General features: G+C 43.1%; 4 protein-coding genes across 7 annotated transcripts; 3 read left to right on the top strand and 1 right to left on the bottom strand.

Moving 5' to 3' along the window:
• The first annotated feature begins 521 nt into the window (after nt 1–521).
• On the top strand, nt 522–3,765 carry thtpa (thiamine triphosphatase). Of its 2 annotated transcripts, XM_069151439.1 has the most exons (4): nt 522–609; nt 1,369–1,438; nt 1,718–2,212; nt 2,333–3,765. In XM_069151439.1, exons 2-4 carry the CDS (start codon nt 1,369–1,371, stop codon nt 2,434–2,436), a joined length of 669 nt encoding a protein of 222 aa, XP_069007540.1. In that variant the 5' UTR covers nt 522–609; the 3' UTR covers nt 2,437–3,765. The 2 variants fall into 2 exon arrangements, with proteins under 2 accessions (XP_069007540.1, XP_069007539.1); XM_069151438.1 differs by lacking the exon at nt 522–609 and having other exon boundaries at nt 1,357–1,438.
• A 1,850-nt stretch (nt 3,766–5,615) lies between these two features.
• dcaf11 (ddb1 and cul4 associated factor 11) lies at nt 5,616–16,964 on the top strand. Of its 3 annotated transcripts, none has more exons than XM_069151440.1 (15): nt 5,616–5,908; nt 6,180–6,408; nt 7,363–7,490; nt 7,762–7,880; nt 8,184–8,248; nt 8,434–8,534; nt 9,100–9,246; nt 10,543–10,597; nt 10,999–11,067; nt 11,302–11,359; nt 13,136–13,321; nt 13,536–13,689; nt 14,170–14,322; nt 14,415–14,521; nt 16,183–16,964. In XM_069151440.1, the coding sequence occupies exons 2-15, from the start codon at nt 6,194–6,196 to the stop codon at nt 16,258–16,260; spliced, it is 1,635 nt and encodes a 544-aa protein (XP_069007541.1). In that variant the 5' UTR covers nt 5,616–5,908; nt 6,180–6,193; the 3' UTR covers nt 16,261–16,964. The 3 variants fall into 3 exon arrangements, with proteins under 3 accessions (XP_069007541.1, XP_069007542.1, XP_069007543.1); XM_069151442.1 differs by having other exon boundaries at nt 5,623–5,719; XM_069151441.1 differs by having other exon boundaries at nt 5,616–6,408.
• Nucleotides 16,965–18,985: 2,021 nt separating this feature from the next.
• Nucleotides 18,986–21,379, top strand: LOC138199386 (fat storage-inducing transmembrane protein 1-like). Its single transcript, XM_069151443.1, has 2 exons — nt 18,986–19,437; nt 20,563–21,379. The coding sequence occupies exons 1-2, from the start codon at nt 19,151–19,153 to the stop codon at nt 21,227–21,229; spliced, it is 954 nt and encodes a 317-aa protein (XP_069007544.1). The 5' UTR covers nt 18,986–19,150; the 3' UTR covers nt 21,230–21,379.
• A 56-nt stretch (nt 21,380–21,435) lies between these two features.
• Nucleotides 21,436–27,047, bottom strand: psme1 (proteasome activator subunit 1). The gene is made up of 11 exons (XM_069151445.1): nt 26,809–27,047; nt 26,496–26,528; nt 26,346–26,408; nt 25,479–25,580; nt 24,435–24,507; nt 23,955–24,052; nt 23,636–23,704; nt 23,483–23,550; nt 22,387–22,441; nt 22,129–22,215; nt 21,436–21,683 (listed from the first exon to the last, which is right to left on the bottom strand). Exons 1-11 carry the CDS (start codon nt 26,845–26,847, stop codon nt 21,603–21,605), a joined length of 768 nt encoding a protein of 255 aa, XP_069007546.1. The 5' UTR covers nt 26,848–27,047; the 3' UTR covers nt 21,436–21,602.
• Between the last annotated feature and the right edge of the window lie 293 nt (nt 27,048–27,340).

Below are 27,340 nucleotides of genomic sequence, written 5' to 3' on the forward strand. Positions count from 1 at the left end.
GCAGATACGAGAGATTATCAACGTGTGCTCCGACACACCAAATACTTATCGGGCGATGTAATTATGGGATGGAAAAAAAAAAAAAAAAAAAAAGAAACGACGCCTGATGGATGCATTAAAAAAAATAAATAAATAAAAGAAGTATTAGATTACGCGGAATCCCCCTGGACGTGAACCCTCTCCTCGTTTTCAGGTTGAAAGGTGAATAATAAATGAGTCCTCATTCTGCCAGCTCGGATCGTCACAAAGAGCGTGACGAGTTAATTAATGCTGAATAATAAAGATGTGACTCTGCTCGCCTCGCCTCGCGAATTATGACATGTTTTCAATCAAACGATAGGTGTGGCTCACATCAACAGTCGAGTATGTGGGATAAATATTTATGAAGAGGGGTGGAGGGATGGGGGGTGGGTGGGGTAGAGGGGATTAAAACTGCACCATCTGTATGCCCCTGCGTTACTGGGACAGGAAGTGATGTTCCTGAATACCCTTTATAGGTGTCCCTAATTGCGCCTGTGCGAAATAAACTTTGCTGACGTGTAGGGACTGATCTGTCGACTGAGCTGTTTGATGCCGATTTATTTGGATTGCAGGACTTAAACTGTGAAGGTGTGTGTGTGAGGAGGGGGGGGGGGCAGTTCACTACATTCACGGAGATTTGTTATTATAACACTGTGGTTCAGTTTGTGGATTTTGACTCTCAGCAGACGCTTGGGCTAATTGACTTGAGTCTTTGAGACAGGTGCGATGATCTGCGGGAGATACTGCTGCATTATTTTATTGTTAGTGTGGATAGCAACTGCGTATATTTACTGAAGAACTATTGTACTTGTACTTTATTAAGAGTATTTATATTTAATGCTACCTTATACGTCCTGCGTTTATTCGACAGCTTTAGTTTCCAAAATGAAGATTTGACACAATGGATAGTATAACAACACAACACAACACATCGCTCAGGATTAAACCAGTGGTTTCCAACCTGTTTAATTTGTAAGATTTACAAAAATCATTGTCGTGTCGGGATCACATTTCAGATGTCTGAGCTCCATCAAATATTGCAAAAACAATTTAAGTGCAGTGTTTCAGTGGTGGAAGTTAATTTACACAGTTGGTCACTAGAGAAGCTTTAGAAGATTTATACTATTAAAAGTTATTTTGTATTACAATTACTTTGAATAATAAAAAAAAAAAGTGACATAAAGGATTAAAAACAAAACGTCGTTTTGCCTTTGCCCATTATAAACACAATTTCTAAATATTTTACACAGTTATATTTATATCAGTCAGTCCTACAGGGGAGTAAAAGAAACTTGCCTGTATTTGCAATCAGACCATATTGCCAGTGTCAATCTTATGTTATTTCAGATGAGCGTGGAAGTGGAGAGAAAATTTGTATGCAATGCTGACACCCTGAAAACACTGGAGGAGATCGGAGGTATGCATTTGACTCGTCTACCATGTTTCCACATGAGTACATTCAGAACTGAGGTATTCAGCTGATGCCACAACAGCTTGATAGTCACTGAAAGGCTTTTCCAACATTTAATGACACTAATTGCTGTTGTGTAACTGTAGTGACTCTGGCCATCTGTCTCTTGTTAATCATGAAGTGTAATTATCTGTATCCGCCTTGTCAGTATTTTATTTATTTATTTATCCTTTTTTTTTTTTTTTTTTTTAACTTGTTTCTCTTTATCTCACTTCTTTCCTTCAGCCGTTTGCGTGGGCCAGCGCCAGTTTCTTGACCAGTATTTTGACACCCCCGAGTTTCACCTGACTTTGAGAGACATGTGGCTGCGTAAACGTAAAGGCTGCTGGGAGCTGAAGTGCTCGACCTCAGCAGTCGGTGGGACAGAAGAGCTGAGCGGAGAACGGTCCAAAGCGGCAGCGCTGTGTACTCGTTACAAAGAGATAACCGATCTACCTGAAATTTACCCGAGAGTGAAAGAGGTCATTAAAGACGCTTGTGAGGACACAGAGGCAGCTCTCATACTGGAAGACGAGTCGTGGCTGAGCAAACTGAATCTGGCATGCTTTGCAGAGTTTACAACAGATCGGCGGTCATTCACTTTAGAGGAGGAGGGGTTGCAGATAGATCTGGACCAAGCTGACTTTGGCTACCATGTGGGAGAGATAGAGGTGCTCGTACCAGAGGGAGGAGATGTGCAGTCTGCGCTGGAGAAGATCAGGAAAACCGCTCAAAAGCTGGGTGGGCTTTTAAACTGCCCAAACATTGAATTCAGTTACTTTCATGTATTGAGTTCATAAATATCATTTTGGTTCTCTGTGACATGAAGTAGTAAAGATTTGTTTTCCTTCTTCCTCACAGGCCTGCCCACTGGAGATCAGCGAGTTGAAGGGAAAATGACTGTTTACCTGAAAAGAAATCACCCAAAGCACTATGCAAAACTACTGAGTAAACAAATTCTTTAAGAGCTGTTAAGCTTTTTCTGTGATGCTGAATATATTTGACTTCTACGTATTCTTATTTATAAGAACAAGGTATTATTTATCAGAAAATCAATTCTGAAAGGTGTTTAATTGAAACACGGTTGTGTCTAAATTTGCAAAGATGCTGAAAGTGGATCTCGTTGGTGGACATTTTGTTGTGTTGAAATCGTTGTTATTACACGCCTACAGGCTTCATCATATTTAAATGTGAGAGTCAAAGTAATTAATAATTTGAAGGTTAGGCACAGCGTTTTCCCTCGAACCTGTTGATACATGTCTTTGCTTTCTGCAGCCGTCTGCTTACCGTCCTGCTTCACAAACATCCTCATCTGACTGTGAGTCAGCTATTGAAGGTTTAGTGTTCGTGACTTCCGAGTGAAGCAACAGACAGACGACACACAACGTCCCACAAAATAATGCATCATCTCATGTCACGAAGTGGCCAATGTTCTACCGAACCACAAAGCTGAGTCTGTGTGCTCATGGATAAATCTCCTGAATGTTTCCTGACTACCGACAAGGAAAGCTGCTATTCATTTTGTGTTTTTGCACTCTGTGTTGTTCAGAGTATTTATGATCTAATTATGTGACATCAGACAAAATGTCCTTATTATAATGACAGAATGAGTTTCCACCTGTTAGCTGCAGAAACAGATGAGCGGAGATATTGAATGTATCGATCGAGTCTTCCTTTTTGCTTTATGCTTTTGTTATGCAACGTACATCATATTGTGATTAGTATGCAGACGCTGCAGGCTTCAGTCTACTCTGCAGCTCTGGAGTAACAGTAACAATTCTCGGCATGCCTCAGACACCTTGAGATTACAGTGAGAAAAAATTAATTGACGGTATCTTATTATAACATGTTACCATCATAACTAGCTGTTTTTTGTGTTAAAGGAAATTCTTTATCGGGATGCATAACAAATTAGAGGGAGAACAAGAACATGCGATGATATTTAGAGACTAAGGAGGGGAACAAAAGATTACAGAACCAGCCGTGCCATGAAAAAAATAATCTTAAACTGTCACTGGATAAGCAAAGATGTTCTGTGAAATGAAGATGTTTTTCTCAGTGATAGAATCAGACTGGACAAAGTCCTACGTCGTGTCTTCTTGATGACAATCTCATGTATACTGATTAACAAGAGCAGAATCTCACTGTGTATTCTCAGATGTTTTAAAAAAAAAAATTAAAAAAAAAAACCTGCTTGGTTCATTCAAAAGCTCATTCCTGCTTTACTGTCGTGGCAACATGACTTAAATGCTCCAGGGGACCGACTTGTAATAAAAGATAAGTTACCACAGTAACGCATTGATCGTCATCATCTTAATCATTTCAGGCTGTGATCAGTCAGGTGGAGGTGATGACAAATGTTTCTCAGAGGTTGAAATGAGCCTCCTGACAGATTGTTCTGCTGGTCTCATCTCCAGTGCACCAACACTCCTCCTGGACACCTGGGATTCACACACAACAGAGAATAATGTGCATACGTATGATTACTTTCACAATCTGAGAAATGGTCCTCCGAAGAACAAGCCTTTTCTGTTTATCAGTCTCCGTTCTCTCAGCTGAGCGCCCAAAATCCTCGTCCTGATCGCAGCACTCGGCACTGGAGACCAACGTCATGCACGACCACTGACTTACACTGACAGGCCGCATCTGTTCTCGTTAAACATCATGCAGCTGCTCCCTTCATAAAATACAAAAACAACATTGAAATTACATTTGTTTGTTTTTTAATGAAACCTACAGCACATGCACAGTATTACAAGCATAAAGTAAAGCATGCATGTTTTAAACCAAACCAATGCTGACCTATGTAAGTAAATGTTATGTAAGCAACACCGAGGTTTCATGGCTTTCAAAAGGTAAGCGGGGTTCATTCTAAATATGTGTATTTATTGTGTACACAGACACGATTAGACTGGCGAGAATAGGTAAGATTCACTCAGTGAGTTTCAAGCTTCATCAAGCTTTCATGCTCTTTGTTTATTGTATCTATACCATCCTCTGAACAAGTGCGGACTAGTAGCCTGATCTACTGTCCACAAAAATGCCACCGCTGTATGGTAAATAAAAAGTAGACTCTTTCACCAGCAAATATTCAGAAATGAATGGCATAAATGATATTTCAACTCAGGGCCCCTCAACAAGTCATATCACTAAAATAGGCTGTAATCACTGGATTTAATTGTTTGTATTATATACTTTTTAAGCTTATTTCTCCTCCTTTCAGAAAACACACACCCTATCACAAATGTGTTCAAAGTGATCAAAGTTTTCCACACGGGAACCTGTGGACTATTCATGACTTCACTGATCCCGTCATTGATCTGTGCATTCTGCTTCACTTCACTTGTTATTACTGTCGGGGGCATATTACAAAATCTGGAGAATAATGTGCAGTTTTTTAAATGACTACTGACCAAAAGGCACGCAGTACACCTGGCAGTCAGAGCACAAGGCCCGTATATAACGTATAACTGTGGCTGATGAGATTTTGTATGTAGAAGCTAAATAACGTAGGTATGTCGAACATAAGATTGAGATTATGGCACAGATGCCACAAACATCTCCAGTTTTACTGAGTGAAAACCCAGAATCAACTCATAAAGGTTTTGTGATGATGTTTCTCAAGAGGACTTTTAACTGACAGTTTTTGTTTTGTAAGCCATCCGTTATATCATATAAATGCAGCACAATGCTCAACAAACACTGTTCAGGAAAGCAATGAGGAGCATGAATGCTGTTGGTTAACTAAACCGCATGAACAAAACTGAGTAAAAAAAAAAAAAAATCACATTGGAGGCTCCGTGACATATTTTAATCGGTTGACCAATACATTTTGCTCTGACATGTATGTGTCTATGTTTTTTTTTTTAGGCTGTATGCCATCTTGGTTTCTTCAGTTTTACTCGGATTATTTTCAGTATATTGATTTTTTAAATTTTTTTAATTATTTGAATTTTTCGATGGGTCACATAAAAAAAACAACAACAACAACAACAACAAAACTCTTTACAGTTATACATCCAATTTTTTTTAGTGAATTTTCTTGGAGTGAAATCCAGTCAGTCGGAGCGGAGCAGGCAGCCAATGACGAGGAGCCGCGCTTGGTCACGTGACGGCGTTGAGAGGGCAGGCGGGGGCACGCGCAGGGTTTGTTCACCGTTTTGTAAACAACATGGCGATTCACGGACCGGCCCTGCTCACCGACTAAATCAAACGCCGCGCTGTCACGCATCCGAAGCGCATCGCCCCGTAAGCGTCGCGCGTTAGATCGTTTGCGGAAGTTTGTAGAGCCACGCAAACTTGTCAAGTTGGCGCCGGAGCGACGGAGAACAAACCGGGAGAGCCGCGAGCTGCCAACGAGCTCGTGTTGTCGTTAGCACCGTTAGCTAGCTCACCACAATCAGCCTGCGCATCTTTGTCATGGTTTTGAGCTAACAAGTACGCTGGTCTATTTATTTATTATTTTACAGAAGACGTTGTTTTGTGTGGAAAGAGTTGAAACTGGTGGCGTTTTTTATTTTATTTTTATCTTGCTGTCCTCAGCACATGTAACGTCATGTTCTTCAGCCATTGTTGCATCAACGTCTTCTTCACTCTCTCGTTAAAAAAAAAAAAAAAAAAAAAAAGGAAAACACGTTGTATTTGTGGTCACCTGAGATTCCCCACAGGTAAGATCTGAAACTGTCTTGCGACGTGTCCCCTTCGCCAGGCTCTCTTCGGTCTATGGGCTCTCAGTCCAGTTCTGGGATGTCTGGTGGAAGGAGCTCCTCTTCCAGTGGCAACCCAGCTGAGCAGCCTGAAGCGGCGGAAGGAAACCAGAGCAGCAGCAGCAGCAGCAGCCGAGGCCGCAGGACGGCTGACAGGCAGCAGGGAGACAGACAGTCCGCATCAGAGGAGGACGTTGACTTAGCTGAAGTGCTGGCTTACCTACTGAGGAGGTGAGCCGGCTACAGTTCAAAAAAAAAATAATCTAAAAGTCTGAAACATCAAAGGGAAACAAGACTTTGTGTGTGTGTGTGTCACTTTCAGCTGAGATGACCAGAAAATCAAAACTCCTTTATGATGGGATGCAGGGCCATAAAATAGTCCACAAAAAAACAAAAAAAAAACCACTAGAATTTATTTTTCTTCTGCTCACTTGGCACGAGAGTGGCTTGATTCAGGGTGACAGTACCTGAAACATGCAAATGACATCAAATCATTTCTTTATATTTCTTTAAATGAATTGATTATAACTAATTGAGATTTGTAGGACCGATATTTCACATACAAGACCGGTTGACAGAGAAAAAGAAGTCCTCACATCTACAGTAGCTGCCATGAAGCCGACTTGTATCTGCTCATTTTGTTGGACACTCTCCAAATAGAGAAAAAGCTTGAGGTGTTTTTACTTCTCTGCCAAGAGAGCAAATAACTGAGCCATCACATCACATCACACTGCTGCTGACGCCAAGTGGAGGTTTGGGATTTCCCATTCTCGGTTGATTTCAATGCAGTGAAGAGGGGCTGGGACGTTTTTTGAATATTGTAGTGTTTTGTTATCACTTGGTCCTGATCCATGACGGTAGCAGGGCCTCTAGTAACAACACGGCAAATAAGTCGCCCTCTCACTTCTCGCTTCAGTTAGCATTCAACTACCCGGGAGCGAGCTCCCGCTCCCCCATCTGTTACAGTGGAGCTTACAGTGGGAAAGACTCTGGCGCTACCAAAGTAGTCCTTGAACAAGCTGGTGTTTGTCCGTTTGGCTGCAGCTAGTTTTCTTCCTCTTTGTTCTGCTGTTTGCCTGAAATAGTTTTTTGTTGGTGGATGGATTCCTTTGATCATGTACCGTAGATCAGATTGATTAGTTGTTGAGCTGATGTGTGTGTGTGTGTGTGTGTGTGTGTTTGCAGGGGCCAGGTCCGACTGGTCCATGGCAGCGGAGCCACGGGCCTGCAGCTGGTCCAGTCTTACTCGGACTCTGATGAGGACAGCGATGGAGCCTGGGAGGGACGGCTGGGTGACCGCTACAATCCACCAGGTAACCCCCCACAGACACTGTTCGCAGTCCAGCCCAGAAAGTTAGGACACACTGTCGGGCTTCTTCGAAATGAAAATGCCTTCATTTTACAGTGTAATATGTATTTAAAATGACAAACTTATTGCGATCTGCATACGTCTGCATCAAAGTCCTGATAAATACTCGCGTGTCGGACCGTTGAATCAGAACGTTCTCGACGTTGAGAGCTCTGAGGAGTTTGTTGTCAGATGTGAACTCGTGCTGAGACGTGTTCTTTGTGTTACCTTTCAAGTGGACACCCAACCCGACACACACGAGGTGGACCGGAGTGAGATCCGGACTCAGATCCTGCTGGCCACCGCCTCCTCTGCCTTGAAAGGCCGTTACAGTTTCACCCACATGCTCGCAGAGGTCAGACCACAGGCAAACAAACTAAATGACAGCGGATTTGGTTTCCAAATCCTGTTCAGCAGAAGTAGTATTAGTAAATAATAAGAACATTTCTACTGCTAAAAACAAGGCAGGAAACATAAATGACAATTATAACAATCAGTTCATTGTTATTAGTTTCATCCATAGTTTTTGAAGAAATGTGTCATGTAATAAAATGTCATTGTTTCAACCCAGTTTGTCCGAATACTTGATTTTGGTTTGATGAATTAAGTTTGTTGCTTTAATTGCCAATAAATGTTGATCAGTCTTTTTTGTGTGCAGAGGGAACAAGGCAGATGTCGAGGCTCCAGTTTTTCTCATGGAGAGTGCAGTCGTATTCGCACACAGTACGTATCCACCTATCTTTAAAATTTTTTTTTTTTTTAACCAAATTAGCAACATTGGAAGAATTGGATAAATAAGACAAAATACTTGAGTGAGCATTAGCTTGGGTTGTAATTTATGTGATTCATAGCTGTGTAGTTTTGGACACGGAGACGACTATATATTAAGATATTGTGATCCTCTGCAGTTTCCTGCCAAACTACGTGTCCCACAAGGATACGTACCAGCAGAAAGCCTTCTGCGGAGTGTACAGCGAGGATGGCAACATGTTCCTCTCGGCCTGCCAAGGTAAATAACACGAGAGCTGAATCAGATCTGATAATAATTCTTAGTATTTGTTTAAAACTGCTTGGACCACTGAATCACTATTTCTACAGTGTCATGAGCCATTTTTAACATTTTTAACATTTTAACCATTTTAACGTCTTTTGTTGCAAATTTAAACTCTGACGTCAAACTAGTGTCAAGCTAATTGAAGAAAAATATTAGAAAATATCAAATGTGTCATTTGCTTCTATTTCCTGACTTGACATATGACCTCTTTTTTTTTTTTTTTTACCGCCTGCCTCTCACTTGATCACAGCATGTTTTTCTCATTAGGATGGTTCTGTTGATGCGCCGCTGCGGGAATTGAACTAGGAGCCAAATATTAGTCACATAAGGACTCAAACGGATCCCTCAATTCATTCCCATTCAAAAATGTTATTGACAAAATCTGTTATGTAGAGTGGGCAAAATAAATTACTTTCATTATGAGCTTCACGACAAAAACAAAGAGAATATGTTAAATAAACACTTACGACCCTTCAAAATAAGTGCATCTTTGTTTCCTTTTCACTGCCGCCTGCTGCAGACCAGAACGTGCGCTTGTACGACACCACCAGGGGGCGCTTTCACCTACGTCGAACAGTGAAGGCCCGCGACGTGGGCTGGAGCGTACTGGACGTCTGCTTCACCCCCGACACAAACAACGTGCTCTACTCCAGCTGGTCTGACTACAGTAAGGCTCGGGCACCTGTAAGATACCACATGACAAAATGAAATAACGGTTAGCTGGTCGTTGGAGTATTTATGTCGACGTTCACGCCAATTCAGAAAACACGACCATCTATCTCCGTCTACCCATAACTCTTTGTGCTGTTGGCTCATTTCCTACAGTTAGCTTGGATTTTGTTCTTGTTACTATCAAACTGTACCACACTTCCCACAGAACATGATACAGCTGCATTATTGTGCATCTCAGTCGGGCTCTATAGACATGTATTGTATTCAGATGAAAAGAGCCTGAAAAATATAGTTTTAGTGGTTTTTGTAACTGTAAACCAAGAATTTTATCTCTTTTTGAATATCTTTGCCTGCAAAGGAGGTATTTTAATGTTTTAATCACCGCCTATACGATACTAGATTTTTGGGGCCGACATCAATATTAGGGAGTAAAAAAAAATATACGATACATCGGCTGAAATGTGGTTTATAAAACATTTATAAGAAAAAAAATATATATAATTGAATCTGGATATTTTACAGTTTAACAATAAAATTAATTGTCCGAAATGACACGAGTGCAATAAAACGGTGAACTTCCCTGGAAGTGTAAATAAATATATAAAAAGACACAAGTAGACCATTTTCTAAATGATCCCAGGCATCTTTTTCTTCATTATGTTTTGTAAAACAAAAGTATATATTGGACAGCGTACACACGGATGCATCTGTTATTGACCAATAAAGGCCCACGAAATGGACCCGATGACAAATCTGTCGGTCTGCGGTCCTAAATACAAGTAACAGTGGCCTCACTGCCGGACGTAGAGACATTTAGGACTCTGCAAGGCTTCAGTGACGACCCCTAAACTGTTGAAACGACCCCCTACTAAAAGCCATGCCTGCAACACGAACTGCTGCTAACTGTCCCACAATGCAATGTTTTTTATTTCGTGGATGCAGATTGCAAGTCGGCTGATGATGATACGAAGTCATGATGATTCATACGCGTCTTCAATCTCAATGTACTTCTCACTGTAGAAGAAATTACTAAAGAATTACTCGCTGTGGAAGAAACTCTCGATTCACTACTATGGAGTCGTGAATTGACGATGGAGTGATTTCCGTCGTAGTCTTAAGTGTCGTTGCTTGGCAGCGTGTTAGCCAAACCCGGCAAAAGATACACGTCAGCTCCTCTGTAAAAAAAACAAACAAACAAACACATCTTTCTTTTAGCTGCATACGTGTTTGTGTTGTGCCACTAGTGTACACAGCACGTTGTTTTATTCATGTGTTCTTTCTCCTCCCACAGTTCACTTGTGCAGTATAGATGGAGACAGTGAAAACCACACCGCCCTGGACCTCAAGTTAGTGTTTCCCCTCATAGTAGCTTATAACATTACGGAGCAGGTAATCTATCACTCCTTACCAGCCGGCCCTCCTCTCCCTTCATTACCACCTGGATGAATGATGCTGTCGGAGCCTGTCACCCCAACATCCATCCTCTCGCTCTGTGTGTCCCTGTGTGAAACGGAGAGATCATTATTCCAACAAAGCACCGCCATTAAACTCATAGCTTCCCCCAACAAAAACATTGTTTAAGAGCTGATGCGTGTCTTCATAAAGCTTCTTGCCGTGGGATGACTTACAGTGGAAGGTGGAGTTGTGATTCAGTAATTGTGTCGTGTCAAACCTGCTTGTGTGTGTGTGTGTGTGTGTGTGTGTGTGTGTGTGTGTGTGTGTGCGTGCGCGCTGTTGTGCTTTGTAGTCCAGATGAGAGGAGGTTCTGTGTGTTCTCGCTGGCTGCGTCCACAGATGGCAAAGAGATCCTGGGAGGGTGAGTACAATTTGCTTTTATCTTTCAAGGCAGTGACTGACGGAGTCGAAGCTGGAACTGAAGGCTCTTTCAGAAATGTAAATTCAACCAACTCCATTTGTTCTTGGTGGAACGTTAAACACACTTATTATCGCCAGTGCTGCGATTACCTGAATATTGAAGACGTGTATTGTTAATATGAATCTACAGAACAGCAGGTTCAGCATGATCAGTGTTTCTTCTCTCTCTTTTCAGAGCAAATGATGGCTGCCTTTACGTTTTTGATCTTGAGCAGAATAAACGAACGTTGAAGGTCAGTGTGCCTTTCTGTGGTTGGTTGTTTTTTTGTTTTTTTTTGTTGTTTCTGCTTGCATGCCTGCTTCTTTGCCTTTGCCGACCTGTTTCTGCATCACATCCAGCTCCGTGTCTGTCTGCGCCTCGTCCGGCGGTCAAGGTGAGCCAGACACGGCGGAGTTAAAAGTGTGCCAGCTTACATAAAGTTTTACACCATCCCGCTGGCTGATATAGCAGCAGAGAGTCCAGCTCCACCCAGCAGCGGGACGATGGGGGTTACACCCACCTCCCCTCCTCCTCCCACAGCCACCCTCCGCGTAGAAGTCAGCAGTTGACCTCTACCATCTGCCTCATCACCGTCTTCCTCTCTCTCGGTCTGTCCCTCCCATTACCTCGGTGTTCATGTGGGTTTTTATCTCCGAACTTCTTTTTGCTCGGTTTGGTGTTCTTTCGCTTCCTCATGTGTTGCAGCAGCACTTGAAGAAATCTCATACAAAGACCAAAAGTTCTCATCAACACGCACCACTGCTCTTTAGAGCTGCAGTGATTAGTCGATGGACAATAAGATAATCCCCAACTATTTTGATCATCGATCAGCTGTTTTTAGTCATTATTTAACGAAAGAAAATGCTAAAATGCTGATTTCAGCTTCTCACGTGTGAATATTTAATAATAAAGCAATAAGATAATAAACTGACAATCTTTTGCTTGTGGACTGTTGATCGGGACAAAACAAAACATTTTAGGCTGCATGTTGAGGTTTGGAAAACACTGGTCAACATTATCTGACAATTTAAAAACCAAACAGCAAATCGATTAATCAAAAAAAATAAGTGACAGATTAATCAAGAATAATTAATTATTATTTATTTTTTATTTTTTTTAATCTTCCAGCAAAATGTCTTGCTGTTCTGCTTACGATGACAATGCTAGCATCCTGATGTTTAGCCGCGATGACGTTTACCTTGCGCATCATCTAAGGTAAGCACGTTAGCACCCAGCACCACCGAGGCTGATGGGAATGTCATTAGTTTCGCAGGTGTTTGTTCCTGAACCAAAATATTGAACAAATTAAAAAGTTGACCAGAAGATGGTGCCAGAAAAAAAGTCAGAGGATCAATGAAGTCGGTGGGATTAATTCCTGAGAGATCATGACGATCATATTTGATGCCACCGAGCTGTTGATCAACAGACTCACTCATTATCTTTATACCTCAATTAGATTAAATGTGGCTGCATTTCTGAACACTACACTAAACCTACTGTTACTTTTCTAAACTACACAAAATATATATTTACGTTCTGTGTAATAATGGCGAAGGCCGGTTTCTACGTGATGTTTGAGTTCCCCTCCGTTATTCAGACTCTTTTGGTCATCTCATGTCTTTGTGGCTGTTTGAGTGACACTCGTATCACAAAGGGACTCAGAGAAGCTCAGTTCGTGAGATGCATTCTGGGGAGCAACTCTTCCTGAGCTCGTTTGTCGCGCTGGCCGGTCGTCTGCTGCAGAGATAAATTAAATGTCTGCGCTTCAGTGTGCCGCAGTCTTGCAGACAAATGTGTCTGCTGTTAAATAAAAGAGGAAGTTTACCGTGTCGGCTCTGGACAACGTGTTGCACTGGCGTAGCTATCCTGCTCATGTTCTTCAATCTGGAGCATTTGGTTGTTTCTTCTGCAACTTCTACATCCGCAGAGACACACAGAGACATTTTTCACAGACACTCTTTTCTCACAAAGCAAATCAACGCTGCACAGAAACACCGACTCTTCTTTCTTCTGCGTCTGTGCTCATCAGATCGATGCCCACGAGGACGACGTGAACGCGGTGGCGTTCGCCGATAGCTCGTCCCAGCTGCTCTTCTCCGGCAGCGACGACGCGCTGTGCAAGGTGTGGGACAGACGGACGCTGCGGGAGGACAGACCGCAGCCTGTCGGACAGCTGGCCGGCCACCGAGACGGCATCACCTTCATCCACAGCAAGGTGGGGCGTCGGAGAGGGGAGCGCCGCCGCCGTTTAATCAATCTGTCAATGCAAAGTTCCCCGAACGCTCAGGGAGAGTTAGATGATTGGATGGAAGTTGCTTGAATCAGAATATCAGCCCAGCGTATCTTTAGTCTGCTTCACCCTTCAGGTGTGTCGTCTTCTTTTTCTTTGTAAATCTGGGCCTCCTCACTCATGTCGTGTTCTGTGCCAGGGCGACGCTCGCTATCTGATCAGCAACTCAAAGGACCAGTCCATCAAGCTCTGGGACGTCAGGAAGTTCTCGCCCAAAGAGGGGCTGGCAGCTTCCCGCCTGGCTGTCACCCAACAGAACTGGGATTACCGCTGGCAGCAGGTTCCCCAGAGAGGTGAGGAACCAGAAGGAGGTACTGCTGCTGGATGAGCCAGGAGGAGGGGAGAAGGGAAGTTGGAGGACAAGAGGAGGCGAGGTCGCACAGAGAGAGGAAGAAGAGAGGAAGAAGAGAGGAGGAGATTAAAGATTGAATGATGTTATGAAAGGAGAGAAGAAAGAGGCCGAGGTGTGCTGAGGGCAGAGATGACAATAAAACCACGCATAGGGAAATGAGTGATTACCATCACGAGCCGAGGAGGAGAGGTGAAGGATAGGAGCTCGGGTAATGAGGAGGAGGAGGAGCAGGAGCAGGAGGAGGTGGTAGAAACAGAAAAAAACAGCCAGAAGTAAACGTATGTTTTGATTGAAAATGGAAGTTGAGGTAGAAAAGGGGGAAAAAAAAAAAAAAAGGTGTTAAAACGTCAGAAATAAAGAAATACACTTGCACTGTTTTTTTTTTTTTTGTGTTAACGGTGTTGGTTTTGTTTCCTTGAAGCCCTGAAGAGACACAAGCTGACAGGCGACACCTCGGTGATGACCTACCGGGGTCACGGCGTCCTGCACACCCTCATCCGCTGCCGCTTCTCTCCAGAGTTCAGCACCGGGCAGAGGTTCATCTACTCTGGCTGTTCCACCGGCAAAATCATCAGTGAGTCTCACCGCGTGTGCGAGCGTCCCGTCCGTTCGCCTTCGTGATGTGTCCCGACAACCGACTAACCTCCTGCCTAATTCTGTGTGCAGTCTACGACGTGCTGACCGGCACGGTGGTCTCCAGACTGTCGGGCCACGACGCCTGCGTGAGGGACGTCAGCTGGCACCCGTACGAGGACAACATCATCAGCAGCTCCGTGAGTGCTCTGAATGCAAACTGTCCTGCTGGAGTCGTAAATATAAATATCCCATTAAAACCCAAAGAAAGCCCTTTTTTCAAAAGTTTATAAAAGGTTTTAATTGAGCGGCGTTCAAGCAGACAGCGTTAATGGGATTCAGAGAAGTCCGAGAATTTGATCTGTCGTCTGGTAATAATGAGGAATAAAAATGGAACATTTGCAGAAAACGAATGAGCGCTGCTGCGTCCTCATATTGCATTAAATTGTACTTTTTAGCTATTCTTCTTCCAGCTGTAGAGGAAGCCAGACAAAATGGAAAACGACAGTAAAGCTGTTGTCTGTTCTGACAGCAGCAACAAATAACACGGATGTTTAGAGGAGAGGGAAAGAGGTGAGAGCATCCGGAAGTCACCCAACTCAATTTGTGAAGCGTGAACGTTTTTATTGCAGATGTGGTTAATGCAAAATACTTTCATATAATATAGAAAAACCTGCATTTGTAAAAGTTTATACAGAAAGAGGCTCATGACTTAACTGTGTCTTGGGTTACGGTCGCACAATGTATTGTGATATGAGACAAGTTATCGTCTTAAGATTTAGGATTTTATGACGTGGTATAAGAAGCGTGTCTTCTTCAGCTGTTCGAGGCTTTACAGTGATGTGATCTCATTTTCTGAACTTACCAGACTGTGCTTGCGGTTCTGTTATTTGCGTTTACACAATTAACGCCCTTTCAGACACGATGCGACTTGTGTTCGCTCGCCGCCGGGTTCAGGTCTGAGGTGTTCGAGGGAGTCCTGGAGGACAAAGCAAAACAGGAAGAGGTTTTAAAACTCCTTGACCGCGGGAGCTGTTTGGAACGGACACTCAGCAAACCAAAAAGAAAACAACCTGATATATGTTTATCACACCGGGCACATTACAAATGTTGCGTTCGTGCTACCTGACTGTTAAAACACACATGATCTTGGAAACACATTTTTTCAGCGCAAGGTCTCGATACAAACACAAACTTGTGGTGTAGTACTGACACACACACACACCATCAGCCTTCCCTCCATTTTGCTTCCCGTGCCTGGCTGGCTGCCCCGTTTCTATTGGCCTCGACGGTATTTGTTCAGCTCGGTTGCGATGTGTGTGTGCTTTGCTTGACACGACGATAAGCCGTCGTCCGAGAGGGTCTTCAGTCATTATATCCACATTATTGATAAATATTTATCAAAAAGTCATTTTTCTGGTCCCTAAAATATACTGAAGCAATATCGATAATATAGTATTTGGCCAAAAATAATAATCTCGCCCAGCCCTCGTAAGGTTATCTCTGACTTCACCCAACTGGGATGAACTCGTCTATATTTAAAAGTGCCGCTGCTGCTTTTATTTGCGTTGGAGAAGATTGTGTCAAAGATGGCGAAAAGCAGGACACCATCTATAAATAGGCATCGTCGGCCAGGTTATCACTACTTTCCAGAGCAAAGAGACTAAATGACTAGCAAGTGCACAAGCAACAGTGTTTTGTAAGTGAGAAAGACCAAACAAGTTCAGGAAAGTCACTGAAAACTGGTGTGAACTTAAGATCTAAGCGGGAGGAGACGGCAGTCAAAGGTGGTGACGGTTTTAAATAATGAATCATATTTTTATTTTTTTCCCCCCTTTGCCTTTGATCTCATCGTCTACAGTGGGACGGAGCGGTGCGGATGTGGGAGCACAGACAAACTCATCCTCTGGAGGAGGAGCGAGAGAGGGAGCGAGACTGACCAAAGGAGAAACAAGAGAAGAAAAGAGACAAAGGAAAAGATGCCGGAGGAAGTGACATCACCACAGACGGGGCGAGGCCGGCCCCTACAGAGGAGGGCAGGAAGCCCGGAGGGACGGGGAGAGACTTCAAAATCTTTTAAATTCAATGCTGGATATTAATGATTCCGACTCTAGCGTGGCTGTGAAGATTTCACTGGGAAGGCGTCGCAGCCTGACGTCGGGACGGCCGCCGCCGCCTGCTTCTGTTCTCCTTTTGTTTTTGCCTCACTGTCAGAATAAACAGGCGAAAGGTTTTGACTTTGGCCTGAGACACTTCACTCGAACTGTCACGGCGCTCAGCACCTGCACTTACTGAGCTATAGAAATGTAACGACGAGTTAGTTGTATAAAAAAAACAAAAAAAAAAACATGGCGAAGGAGAATGTGATGATAATTTTGTATAAATGTATAGTATTTTAATGGTATGTGTGTTCAGGGAGTGTATTTAGATCAGTGTCGGTGTGCTGGTTCTGCATCAGTTGAGACTCTGCTGATATGAATAACAGGAGCTTTCGGGGCCATCACATTTAAATTTTTAATATATTATAAAAAAAATACATCTTTCCTCGTCGCCTAAAGTCACAACTCTAAAACCAGATAATCATGTGACTTACTTGAGGAAACGTCTCGGTGATCACTGCAAATTTCTCGCCTACTAATCCAACCGGATCTGCCCAAAAACATCCCGTTAGTTTTCATGTTGAACTCTCAATGATGTTGAGCTGAAGGTAACTCCTGTATTCAGACACCGCAGTAGTCTGAGGTCTTATTATTGATCCTGAGTCAGCACTCACCTCTGTAAGCCCTGAGATGATTTAACACCAGTAATTTTGTTGGCCAATCCAAACCTGTGATTTGTTTTAAAACGATTTGGTTGTGTGTGATGTTACGGTGAAGTCGAGACTTGGTGGAGGGAACTGGTGGGGGACGTGTGCATGGTTTCAAACTGACACACTGATCTGTATATGCAATTTGCAGGTGTTTATATCAAAGCCCATATTTCACTCTCAGACTGCTGTTTTACAGGAACAATAAAACCTTTCTTTAAATGTATCACAAAGAAAAGACTCTGTCATCACTGTTAAAGTCTCCTCCAGTTCAAATCCAGTTTTTAACCTCGTTAAGAGGTCGCGGTTTGTTTTAATGCCAGAAGACGTCTCGTGAGCAAAACCAGGAGTCCACTTCACGCAGGAGTCTGACAGACTCGATGATTTGGATTCAGGCAGCCAGAGTTTCACATGTCACATACCAAAGAAACCAATCCTGTCAGCCTGCAGGGTGGACCTGTCCATGTCATCAAGGGGTGGGTAGAGCTGGAGGCGGGGCTAATTTGCATATCAATAGAGCCACACATACTGAATGAAGTGTAAAAGTGTGGCGTTATAGCTCAGCCACTTTAGTGAATTTGCACCCAAGCAACCAGGTGGGTTTTCTTTGACATTCACAGGACCGTGATCTGTGACTCAGGGTCAGACTGTCAACAGACATTTCTACATTCAGTGCAAAGAGATGAGTTTTACAATTTTTAAGTCTACTGTCAGGCTTTAAGCATTCAAATTTTCACTTCCTATTTACATTGAGACGAAATGTAACCACACTAAAGCAACACATAAAACTCACTGACTTTTTTAAACGTTTGTCATCGAGTTCCTTCTTCTTGTTTCATGTGGTTCACTACAGCACACATTAGACAGTAACACACAGACAACTGACAATTAGCTGCTACAGAAGCCATACCAAAGTAGCTTGAAGGACATTATAATGATAGCAATGCAGTAAGTGCTCTAAAATTAGCCAGAGATTCTTTGGCTTGACTGGTTTCATTTTCACCTTCTGGTCCTACTTAATACAGGATTGATGAAAAAAACAACAACAACACCGTATCAGGAACGATGAATGAATGGAGGATTGTTTTGATTATTGATTTGGAGGAGTCAGTTACAATCCAGGAAATCTTAGCTGAATCCAGAAAGTAAAGTCATCAAAAATGGCGAGCAGTTTTACTGTTAGTATGGATTCAGACTCCATATTGGTAGGACTTGATGGCTCGCTTGTGAAAAACAGCACCTGTGAGCTTTATTGAGCACGAATCCCACGGAAAGACTAAATTTAGTAGGTTTGGCTGCGGGGGCAGAGGAGCTTTAAGAGGCTCCGGCCTGAGGACTGGGCCCGGAAATAAAAGGAGTCTGAATGTGCTTTGAGAAACACAGCTGTTCGAGGCGCCGAATGCAGACCGGCAACAGTTTATAACTGAAATTAGCTTTGGCTCCAACAGCTGAGTCTAAGAACGGAGAGACTCAAAGGAGAATCAGAGACACAGCCAAAGGGTCCAATTCATGTCTGAATGATGCTTTGAACAAGAGGAGGCATGTTTCATCAGGAAATACAAATAAGTGAACAATGCTGCATCCTGTCAGCATGTCTGATTGTTTTTAGGAGAATTAGGAGTTGAATTTCAAGCCACATATTTAGTTGTGAGCTGTTAACTGTTTCATTGAGGACCACGTTTACAACTATTGTTGGAGCTTTGCAAATAATGGGGTCAGTTACAGCAGCAGGCATGACCACATCTCCTGTTTCAGTCTGTGAGCAGCGGGGGGGTGGAGGGGTGGAGGGTAAAGGGGACAGAGTTGTATTTTTATAAACCATGTGCTCTCCCTGCACGCCTGACAGTGATAGAGGAGAAAGGTCCCGGGTCAGAGCTGCTGTGCCTTTCACACACAAAGCAAAGTGAGGCCGACTCCAGCGGGGCTCCGACTGGACACAGCGAGAAAAGAAAAAGTCAACTCTCTGCCAAAGTTAAATAACAACTAAAAGGTGTCCCGGAGAAGACGAGCCGGGCGGATCAGCATGGATGTGAAGACTGAGAGCTCCTCTAGTGGCCTCACCTCAGATATCAGCTTGGAGAAGTTACAGAAGACGGCTGCAGAGCTGATTCTGCCGGGAAGATTCCTCCTCAGGCTCCCCAATGCTGCGCTGGAGTTTCTCACGGACGTCCTGGCCAGAGTTTTAGGCAGCAGCCTGGTCAGCAGACATTTCCACCTCCTGCTGTCGGGGCTGGTTCTGTTTGGGCCCCTGCTGAGTTTCTGGGCGTCGAAGTACAGCATCTTTGCCAACTGCAACAACTACCTGTACAGGTGAGAGCTCAGGAAAAATGGACCAACAGCAATTAAACAGCTGCATTGGCTGGAAATCAGTAAAGTGGCTGCATTATGTCTTCAGTCTCACCTTCTGAATGCGTTTCCATGGAAACCAAACACCATGAAACTAACCCGCTGAACCAGTCAAACTCAAAATGCGCAACCACAAAAATAATTTGAATCACCTGCTTAAAGTATCAGGAAACTTTGAATGTGCTCTCTGCTCACCTCTGTTGTTATGTAACTGTGTCCGTGGACCGTTTTCAAAACTGACATTTTGTCTCGTCATCGCAGGAACAGCATATGAATGATGGCTGCGTTACATTCAGAGGAAGTCCTGCTTCACGGTCATGACTTACTGTGGACACTTAATGGCACTGAACCATCATCAGTACACCTGTCCCGCAATGACAAGTCAAAATGTCTGCCGTGATAAAGGTCTATTGTTACAATATCATTTAGTATCTAATATTACAGTGATGTCATCTGGACCCTGTGTTAAAGGTTTATCTAATCTATCAAGGTTTATTTGTATTACATTGTTTGTAAAATATTTGTGTGTGTGGTTGGTCTGCTGCCAATAGCAGAACCCTCCCCCGGTACAATATTAATATTGACTGCCCCGTTTGCTTTTGTATATTTTGTATAAGATTATACCCGACTACAGAAGTACATTTTTAGTGAGGTTATGTAATGCCCTTACAAATAACTTCATCAGCAAACATCTTTTATGCTTTGGAAAGGCAACAGGTTTGACTGAATTTCAAGAGTTAAAAAGACAACTAATTTCCAGACCTTATTTGAATAAATCTTAAACCGTGCATATTAATCCGGCAGTTATCGCCATGGTTACAGTCTTATTTGAACGTCACAAGCATATACTTGCTAAAGTTGTACTTACCTTCTACTTCAACAAATGTATTGTTTTCCTGCATGTAATACATGATGTACAGCATGTTATAATATAATAATAATAATATAACTACTAGAAGGACTTTGTAAAGCTCCTGTGGATTTGACCGAGATAAAACTGTGATTGTATGTTACATTATTCTGCCGTGTTTTGACCATGTAAATAGAGACTTTCCGTGTAACAATGATTCTCTGATTCAACACTTACAGGAAATTCCTGAAGTCCACTTGGGGCTGGACCTGCATCCTCACAGGTTCCTTCGTCCTCCTCCTCTCCCTCTCAGCTCGTCGATCTCTTTCCCTTTCCCTCCGCCACCTCTCTCGGATCGGGCTCGTGGGCCTGCTGTCGTGGGGATGTCGGCGCCTCCTGATGCTGCTGGAGGATGCGTCGGGGACCTGTTACGAACCCGTGGCACCTGCCCAGGACCTCCAGAGCTCCGCCTCCCCGGTCCAGCCTCTGCTGCTCCTGCATGAAGACCAGACCAAGGCCTCCTGCCTGAGAGCCAACATGTTGTGGAGAGGCTATGAAGTGTCCCAGGACATCCTCATGCTCTGCTTGTGCTGCCTGCTGCTTGTCGAGGAAATGTCCGTCTTTTCTCGTCACCTGGAGCAGAGGAAGCCTCTGCAGAGGTCGCCTGGAGCCCCGCTGAGAGTCGTCTTCCTCCTGTGTGTCGTTCTACTTGTTATTTGGATGTTCCTGCTGCTCTGTTTGCTTGCATACTTCCCCAAGTGTCCGTCGCAGCAGCTGGGCGGAGCTTTGGGCTACCTGGGATGGAGAGGACTGTATCAGGGGTGGTACCGGCTCAGACCGAGCTTGTGCTGCCCGGGTTTGCCAGGAGACGGACTTTTCACGCCCGCAGACGCAAACGGTAGATGATGATGAAAATGACGTTTTGGCTTTGAAACTTGTCCTTCGAAGCTCAGGATGGTTTGAAAAGCCTAAAAATTGCGGTACCGTACATTACCTGTAAACACCCCCGACAACACAACTTAACTCTTGACATTATATGAATATGCAGTTTGCTTTCTTTATAGGTGTAAAAAGCAGATGTAAAAATGACAATCTTTAAGTGAGTGCAGGAAGACTTCTAGCAATCGTGTTTCTTTATTTTGTAATCGGAACCAAAATGCAAACACGGTAAGAAAATGAAGACATTTTTTTCAGAGCAGGTGTTTTGTTACTTGATGAGAGTGTCACACTACGCTGGTTGTAGCTTGTTAAAAAGCCTGCGAGTGGCCCGGAGTGGGTCTCAGTAGATGAGAGCTTTGCCGTCTCCTCTGGGCTTCTTAATCTTGTCATAGTTCTTGGTAATGATGTCAAACAGCACGGCCTGGAGACAGAAATAAAGCCAGTGAGTCACAGAGATGGAGAGAGAGAGAGAGAGATCTAGAAAGGTTTGAGAAAGTACAACAAAAAAGAAGAAAGCGAGCCCCAGATAAAGAGCTGCAATCATCTCTAGCAGCTCCTTTCATCGTCACCTGTAATGCCTTGTTTATTAGTAGCATCAAACAGAGGAGGACAATGGCCAAAAGGAAAGAGACAAACTGATTCATGGACAGGAGATGGAGCACCAATCAATTTAACACAAGCACTGCAATTAGTTTAATTACCCCCCTATTAAGAAGGAATGGATTCCATTTAGCCGGCGTCGTTGCTGTTTGGACACGGCTGGAATATTTTACATGCCAGCGATCTGATTCACAACAGATGCCACATAGATACGTGTGGCGGTCACGTGACACAGTTTATAAAGCAGGCCTAACAAGGTGTCTTACATATGTGTTGCGGATGTCCAAGACCACGAGGCGCAGCTCGCAGTACTGATACTGGTCCAGCTCATGAACCAGCTGTCGGTAGTCTCCCTGCGGTGGAAGGCACAAACAACAAGCAGTGAGTTTATAATCCAAAATAAATCGTATGTCACATTCAGTATGGATGTAAAATGTTGCCATGACAGATTGGATTTTACACATAAAAGCACTCTTTTACATCTAATACAATGCAGATGAAGACACACGAGACGAGACACTGACCACGTGGGTTTGTTTGGAGGCTTTGGCCACAGCGTCTCCTCTCTCGCTGTAATATCTGACAAACAAAGAGGGGCGGAGAGGTGTCACTCATCACAGATTCATAACAGTCATCAACAGGATGTATTTCAATCTATCGTTAAAACCAACCTCACTAAACCTCAGAGACACAAATTTGACATCTCAGAAACCACATCCAAACCAAAGGGCTCGAATTTGGTCACATCAAAAGAGGCGATCTCGGTCCAGATCGAATCGTTTGTTTGCAAACTGATATCACTTTTTGGGACGGCTCAGACCAAATCACGGGACATTGAGGCAGGCTGCCATCACTTATTAAACCACAGAGGAGGAAAAATGAGCAGCAGTAACATGTGAGGAGGAGACAAAGTATTTAATTGGTGATTTGGTCGGACCGTAGTGATGCCATAAGAGTAATACTATAATGTTAACGAGAGAAATCTGCTCATTCAATTTTCACAATCGTCTACAAACCAATCTCCGTCAGGTTCAGGGAGGTGATGACCACAGGACGGAGAGATGTCAATCAAAGTTCTTTAGTGTGCTCATAAAGCTACCTTGTGAAACCAAAACTAACCGGATCAAATGTTTACAATCTAACAAAAACATGAACTTTGGTTGAAACTGTGTGAAAAGGCCCTTAAACGCTTCAAGCTGTGTCCGACTTTGTAAGAAGAAATCTGTGTTGTTTCTCCTCTCGAATGTTGCATGTTCTCAAACTGATTTTACCGATGTCAAGATTTCCTGATGGAGCGCTCTGAATAAATAATAAAACTTCACACCGAGAGAAGTCTTGACATTTCCTGTAGACGCACGCAGGTTTTCTACCCAGACGGGGTTTCAAGTTTTACTTCACCAAATATCATTTTTAACGTTTTAAACCTATTGTACTGTATTAGGGTGCTTTTGAATCACACTTACACATTTACAAGCATTAAATTCTCATGAGGGAGACCAGAGACATGACCAGTCAAATCAGCTAGTGGGAGCGACAGTATCTTTTCATTATAGGTATTATAGATAAAGATTAAAAAAAAAAAAATCTCCCATTCATTAGCTATGTTGCTGCGACTCTTACTTTGAAATCTGAGTCTGGAATCCTTCGATCTTGGTGCGCGTGTTGGTCAGCAGCTCGAACACTTTCTCCTGTTGGACAAAGATACAAAATTCAGTTTCACCCCAAAGACAAACTTTACTTCAGTCTTTCACTGCGTTGTGAAGAGTTACCGACCTGTACGGCCACTCCGAAGTTGTTTCCATCTTCAATTTTGGGAATTTGGAGCTGCACCCACATCGACACCTGACAGGAAAAAAAAAAGAGAAATGCATCAAATCATCATAGTCCTGCTATTAAAATCCACAACAGTCACATTTAAAACACACATCATAACTATTCATGTACGTAATGATGAATGGTGGCCTGTGAGGTTACATAAACTCATTTGCTCACAAAGTCACATTCCTCACATGCGGAACGTTTTGCTTTTAGTTAACCAGTTGGACCGATTCATAAAATGGAGCTCTGAGAATAAAGACACCGTTAGACCGACCGTGTTGAGCTTCTCCTTCAGCGTCTGGATCTCAGGCTTCACCTCCTGCAGGAGACTCTCCACCCGCTCGTTGCTGCAGATGGGACCACAGGGAGGCCCTGGAGGACAGAACATCCCCAGCGTTAATGAGGAGTCACCTGAGCTGCTTTCTAAGTAGCTTCCTACGTCTCTACAGACCATGTACATACCAATTAGTTACAATTAGCTAATCGATGTGTGAACAACGCCTTAACTGGTTTTTCCCTTCTCATTAGCATCAGCAAGAGTCCTCAGATTTAATATTAATGTGAGGGAATACAGAAAAAAACAACGACGTGTTGCAAATAATGGTTTCCTGAAGTGTTTGTAGCCGTTTTCTCCCCATTAAAGTTTCCTTGATAAAGAAATACAGTGTAGTTCAATATTTGACAACCACTGCACGGGATCATCATATCTTCCACCTTTAATCAGCTTCATCACCATCTGCGTCTTCCTATTTACCTGAGTCTTCGTCATCTTTATCTTTATCACCGTCTTTCTCCTTCTTCCCCTCCTTCTCCTCCTTGGCCTCTTTCTGCAACACAAGAACAAAAGGCATTCGGTCAAGCAGCTCACTCTCATGCTTATTGTTTTTCCCCCTACTGCTGTTTAAATGCAGACGTTTGATATTTTGTTCCTTTGCATAAGACGGTTAACCTCGTTGCTGCAGTTGAACGGGGTTTCTGAAAGGACTCAGACAGATTCAAGTTTTTTCACAAGAGCTGCAGAAAGATCCCAAATATTCTTCCAACCCACGACAACTTTATTCTCTGTTCTGCTCTAAATCCCTGTATGCCACGAAACAGTCAAAACAAAGAGGAAATCTGTATAAATGATGAATACAAAATATGATTAGAACAATTATTTTACACTTAGGAATGACTTTCTGTCCCCATCTTGAAGTCAGTGATGATTCATGCTGCATAAAGCGCCTGCAGCATACTTCTATCTTTTGCAGATTGCTCTTTGAGTATTAGTCAAAGAAAAATAACCTTCACATGATTCGTACAAGATGAAATACAAGTAAAATACACAGCGGACAGAGGCAGCAATTTATATCCTTCAACAGACCACCCTACATAAAAGGCCCATTCACGGCCACTTTGTAAAAACAGCCCTTGGAAATTACAGAGTAATTGGTTGCCGTGGTAACTGGGAGACTCCGTTTCAGTGCGTCGTCTTCATGTAATGAAACACTAAATATAAACTGTTAGCCGAGGACCCCACGAGAGGCTCTGTGCTGCAATCCTGAAGAAATTCAGAGGTTAGGAAAATAAAAGCTCCTCGTTATGAAACCAGTTAAAAGTTATTTCATCGACATTCATTCAACCTCTTTAACTCTCTCTCTCGATGTCTTCTCACATTTACAAGTTTCTCTTCACAAATTACATGTAATTAAAAATTATTTTTTTTAAATCATCTCAATTATGACAGACCAAAACATTTTTAACCCTTTAATGGAGACGCGTGATTGTGAGACAACAGTCGACAGCGTGTGGTACCCACCTCCTCCTTCTTCTTGCGTTTGGCCTCCTCTTTAGCTGGATCTGGGATTGGGATGTCCAGCGGAGCCTTCAAGGAAGCCAGGTCATCGCAGCAGAAAGATGTCTGACAGAAAAGACAGATCACAGAGAGAAAGATGAAGTTTGAACGGAATAATCTCAACGATTTTCTCCTGAACAAAAGTCTGTTGAACGACAAACCATAAATGAGGTAAAACAATGACGACCGAGCCTGAAGCTGCTGATTTTGTAATACGCCATTTGCAATATGATGTATTTAAAGAGCTGGATGTCTCTGGCGACACTCCGGGGAAAACAAAATCCCATGCAGGTGACACGCAGAGAGGGTGGGCATTAACTTTTATGACATGGGGGCATTTGGCATGCTGCCATGCCTCTTAAAATACGGTAGATAAAGTTCAATAGTGATAAAAAAATAAAATAAAAAAGGGCTGTTCTACAAATACAAAGAACCCACGACACAGTCCACATCGATGAGTAGCGGTAATCCTTTGGGGTACACGTGTACCTTAACAGACTGAGTACAGAAACAGTCGCTGTGAAGCACTCAGCGGTTTCACAGGAGAGAACTGGTGCAGCCGACATGTGAGGCTTCAGTGAGGCTCAGGCGTATTTTGCCACCGGATGTATACGTGTTGTTTTTGATCATTTAAACATGAAAAGTGCTACATAAATCAAATATGTTATTATTATTGTTATAAAATATATCCAGATGTGTTTATTGGCTGCAGTTGCAGATTTGTGCATCATAGAAGGAGGTCTGCCTGTTATTCATTAGGCTTAAGACCCTCACATGACCTGTAAAGACCCCTTCAGGACCCCACAGACTCGTGCAGTAACAGACTGATACCTTCAGGAGCATCTGCAGCTCTTCAATCTTCTGGGGGAAAAAGGTTGAAACCAGCACTTCTGCCTGTTTAAGAAAAAAAAAAAAAATAATGTAAACGCAATTAAATTAATGGGACAGCTGGAAAAAAAAATAAATCATCAGATAAATTACCTCCTTAGTGAGATTTTGGCCGAAGTCGTCCACCTGGAACAAAGAGGTTATAAGTTTATTCATCATTTCCGCTTTTATTTTGACAGCGTGACCGGCTCGTATTGACACAGGCCGTGCAGCGGCTAATTTACCTCGTAGCTCACCTCGTTTGATCCCCGCTGTCCGACCGGTAACCAAAGCGAGCGCTTACCTGAACGCAAACTCACCTGTCGGCTCCGCGGACGCGCAGACCCGCCGGACCGACGGGGAGGAAAGTGCGCTTGAACTCGCAGCGACACGACGACAGTGAATGCTAGCGGACAGAGACGCTCACCTGTTTCTTCGACCCGAGGCGAATATCCAGAGAAGCCATGTCGACGCTGTGCGGGAAAATAGGGATTTAATTAAGTTTGCAAAAGCCTCTCAACTTCAGCGAAGCAAAAAGAAAAGAGGAACGAACTCTTAAACGGTGTAATTCAACCCCGCGAACGACACGGACAACTACCTACAGTTACTCAGCATAAAAAGCGAAAATGAAAGTGAAGAGCATTTTCAGACGGTTCCGTACTTTCCCACTTTAATATAAAACGCCGCGTTGCATTCTGGGATTTGTAGTTCTTCTCCCCCCCCCCCCCCCCCCCCCCCCCAAAAAAAATATAATTATTTATTAAAAAGCATGTTGGGCGTTTCATTTACCAGAAGAAGCAAAAGGAAATATGGAAAAAGCCTTAAAGCACAAATCATAGACTGTATAAAAGACACAAACCTACTGAGAGAAATGAATCCATGTATGAAGATAGTTTCTGTGCTGAACTGTTGGCAAAATAGTACATAATGATTATAAATTAAAACTAAAAGCGTTGATT

The sequence above is a fragment of the Embiotoca jacksoni genome, unplaced genomic scaffold (assembly GCF_022577435.1).
Source record: "Embiotoca jacksoni isolate LCO1_2020_lvr unplaced genomic scaffold, fEmbJac1.0.p SCAF_17, whole genome shotgun sequence".
Taxonomy (NCBI): Eukaryota; Metazoa; Chordata; class Actinopteri; family Embiotocidae; genus Embiotoca; species Embiotoca jacksoni.

Coding starts and splice junctions, on each gene's coding strand:
- thtpa (XM_069151438.1), top strand. CDS start 1,357: ATGTTATTTCAGATGAGCGTGGAAGTGGAGAGAAAATTTGTATGCAAT. Junction 1,439..1,717: donor AACACTGGAGGAGATCGGAG/GTATGCATTTGA, acceptor TCTTTCCTTCAG/CCGTTTGCGTGGGCCAGCGC. Junction 2,213..2,332: donor GAAAACCGCTCAAAAGCTGG/GTGGGCTTTTAA, acceptor TCTTCCTCACAG/GCCTGCCCACTGGAGATCAG.
- LOC138199386 (XM_069151443.1), top strand. CDS start 19,151: ATGGATGTGAAGACTGAGAGCTCCTCTAGTGGCCTCACCTCAGATATC. Junction 19,438..20,562: donor TGCAACAACTACCTGTACAG/GTGAGAGCTCAG, acceptor CAACACTTACAG/GAAATTCCTGAAGTCCACTT.
- dcaf11 (XM_069151441.1), top strand. CDS start 6,194: ATGGGCTCTCAGTCCAGTTCTGGGATGTCTGGTGGAAGGAGCTCCTCT. Junction 6,409..7,362: donor CTGGCTTACCTACTGAGGAG/GTGAGCCGGCTA, acceptor GTGTGTTTGCAG/GGGCCAGGTCCGACTGGTCC. Junction 9,247..10,542: donor CTCCAGCTGGTCTGACTACA/GTAAGGCTCGGG, acceptor CTCCTCCCACAG/TTCACTTGTGCAGTATAGAT.
- psme1 (XM_069151445.1), bottom strand. CDS start 26,847: ATGGCTTCTCTGGATATTCGCCTCGGGTCGAAGAAACAG. Junction 26,529..26,808: donor GCCTCGGGTCGAAGAAACAG/GTGAGCGTCTCT, acceptor TCTTTGTTCCAG/GTGGACGACTTCGGCCAAAA. Junction 25,581..26,345: donor AGCTGCAGATGCTCCTGAAG/GTATCAGTCTGT, acceptor CTTTTCTGTCAG/ACATCTTTCTGCTGCGATGA.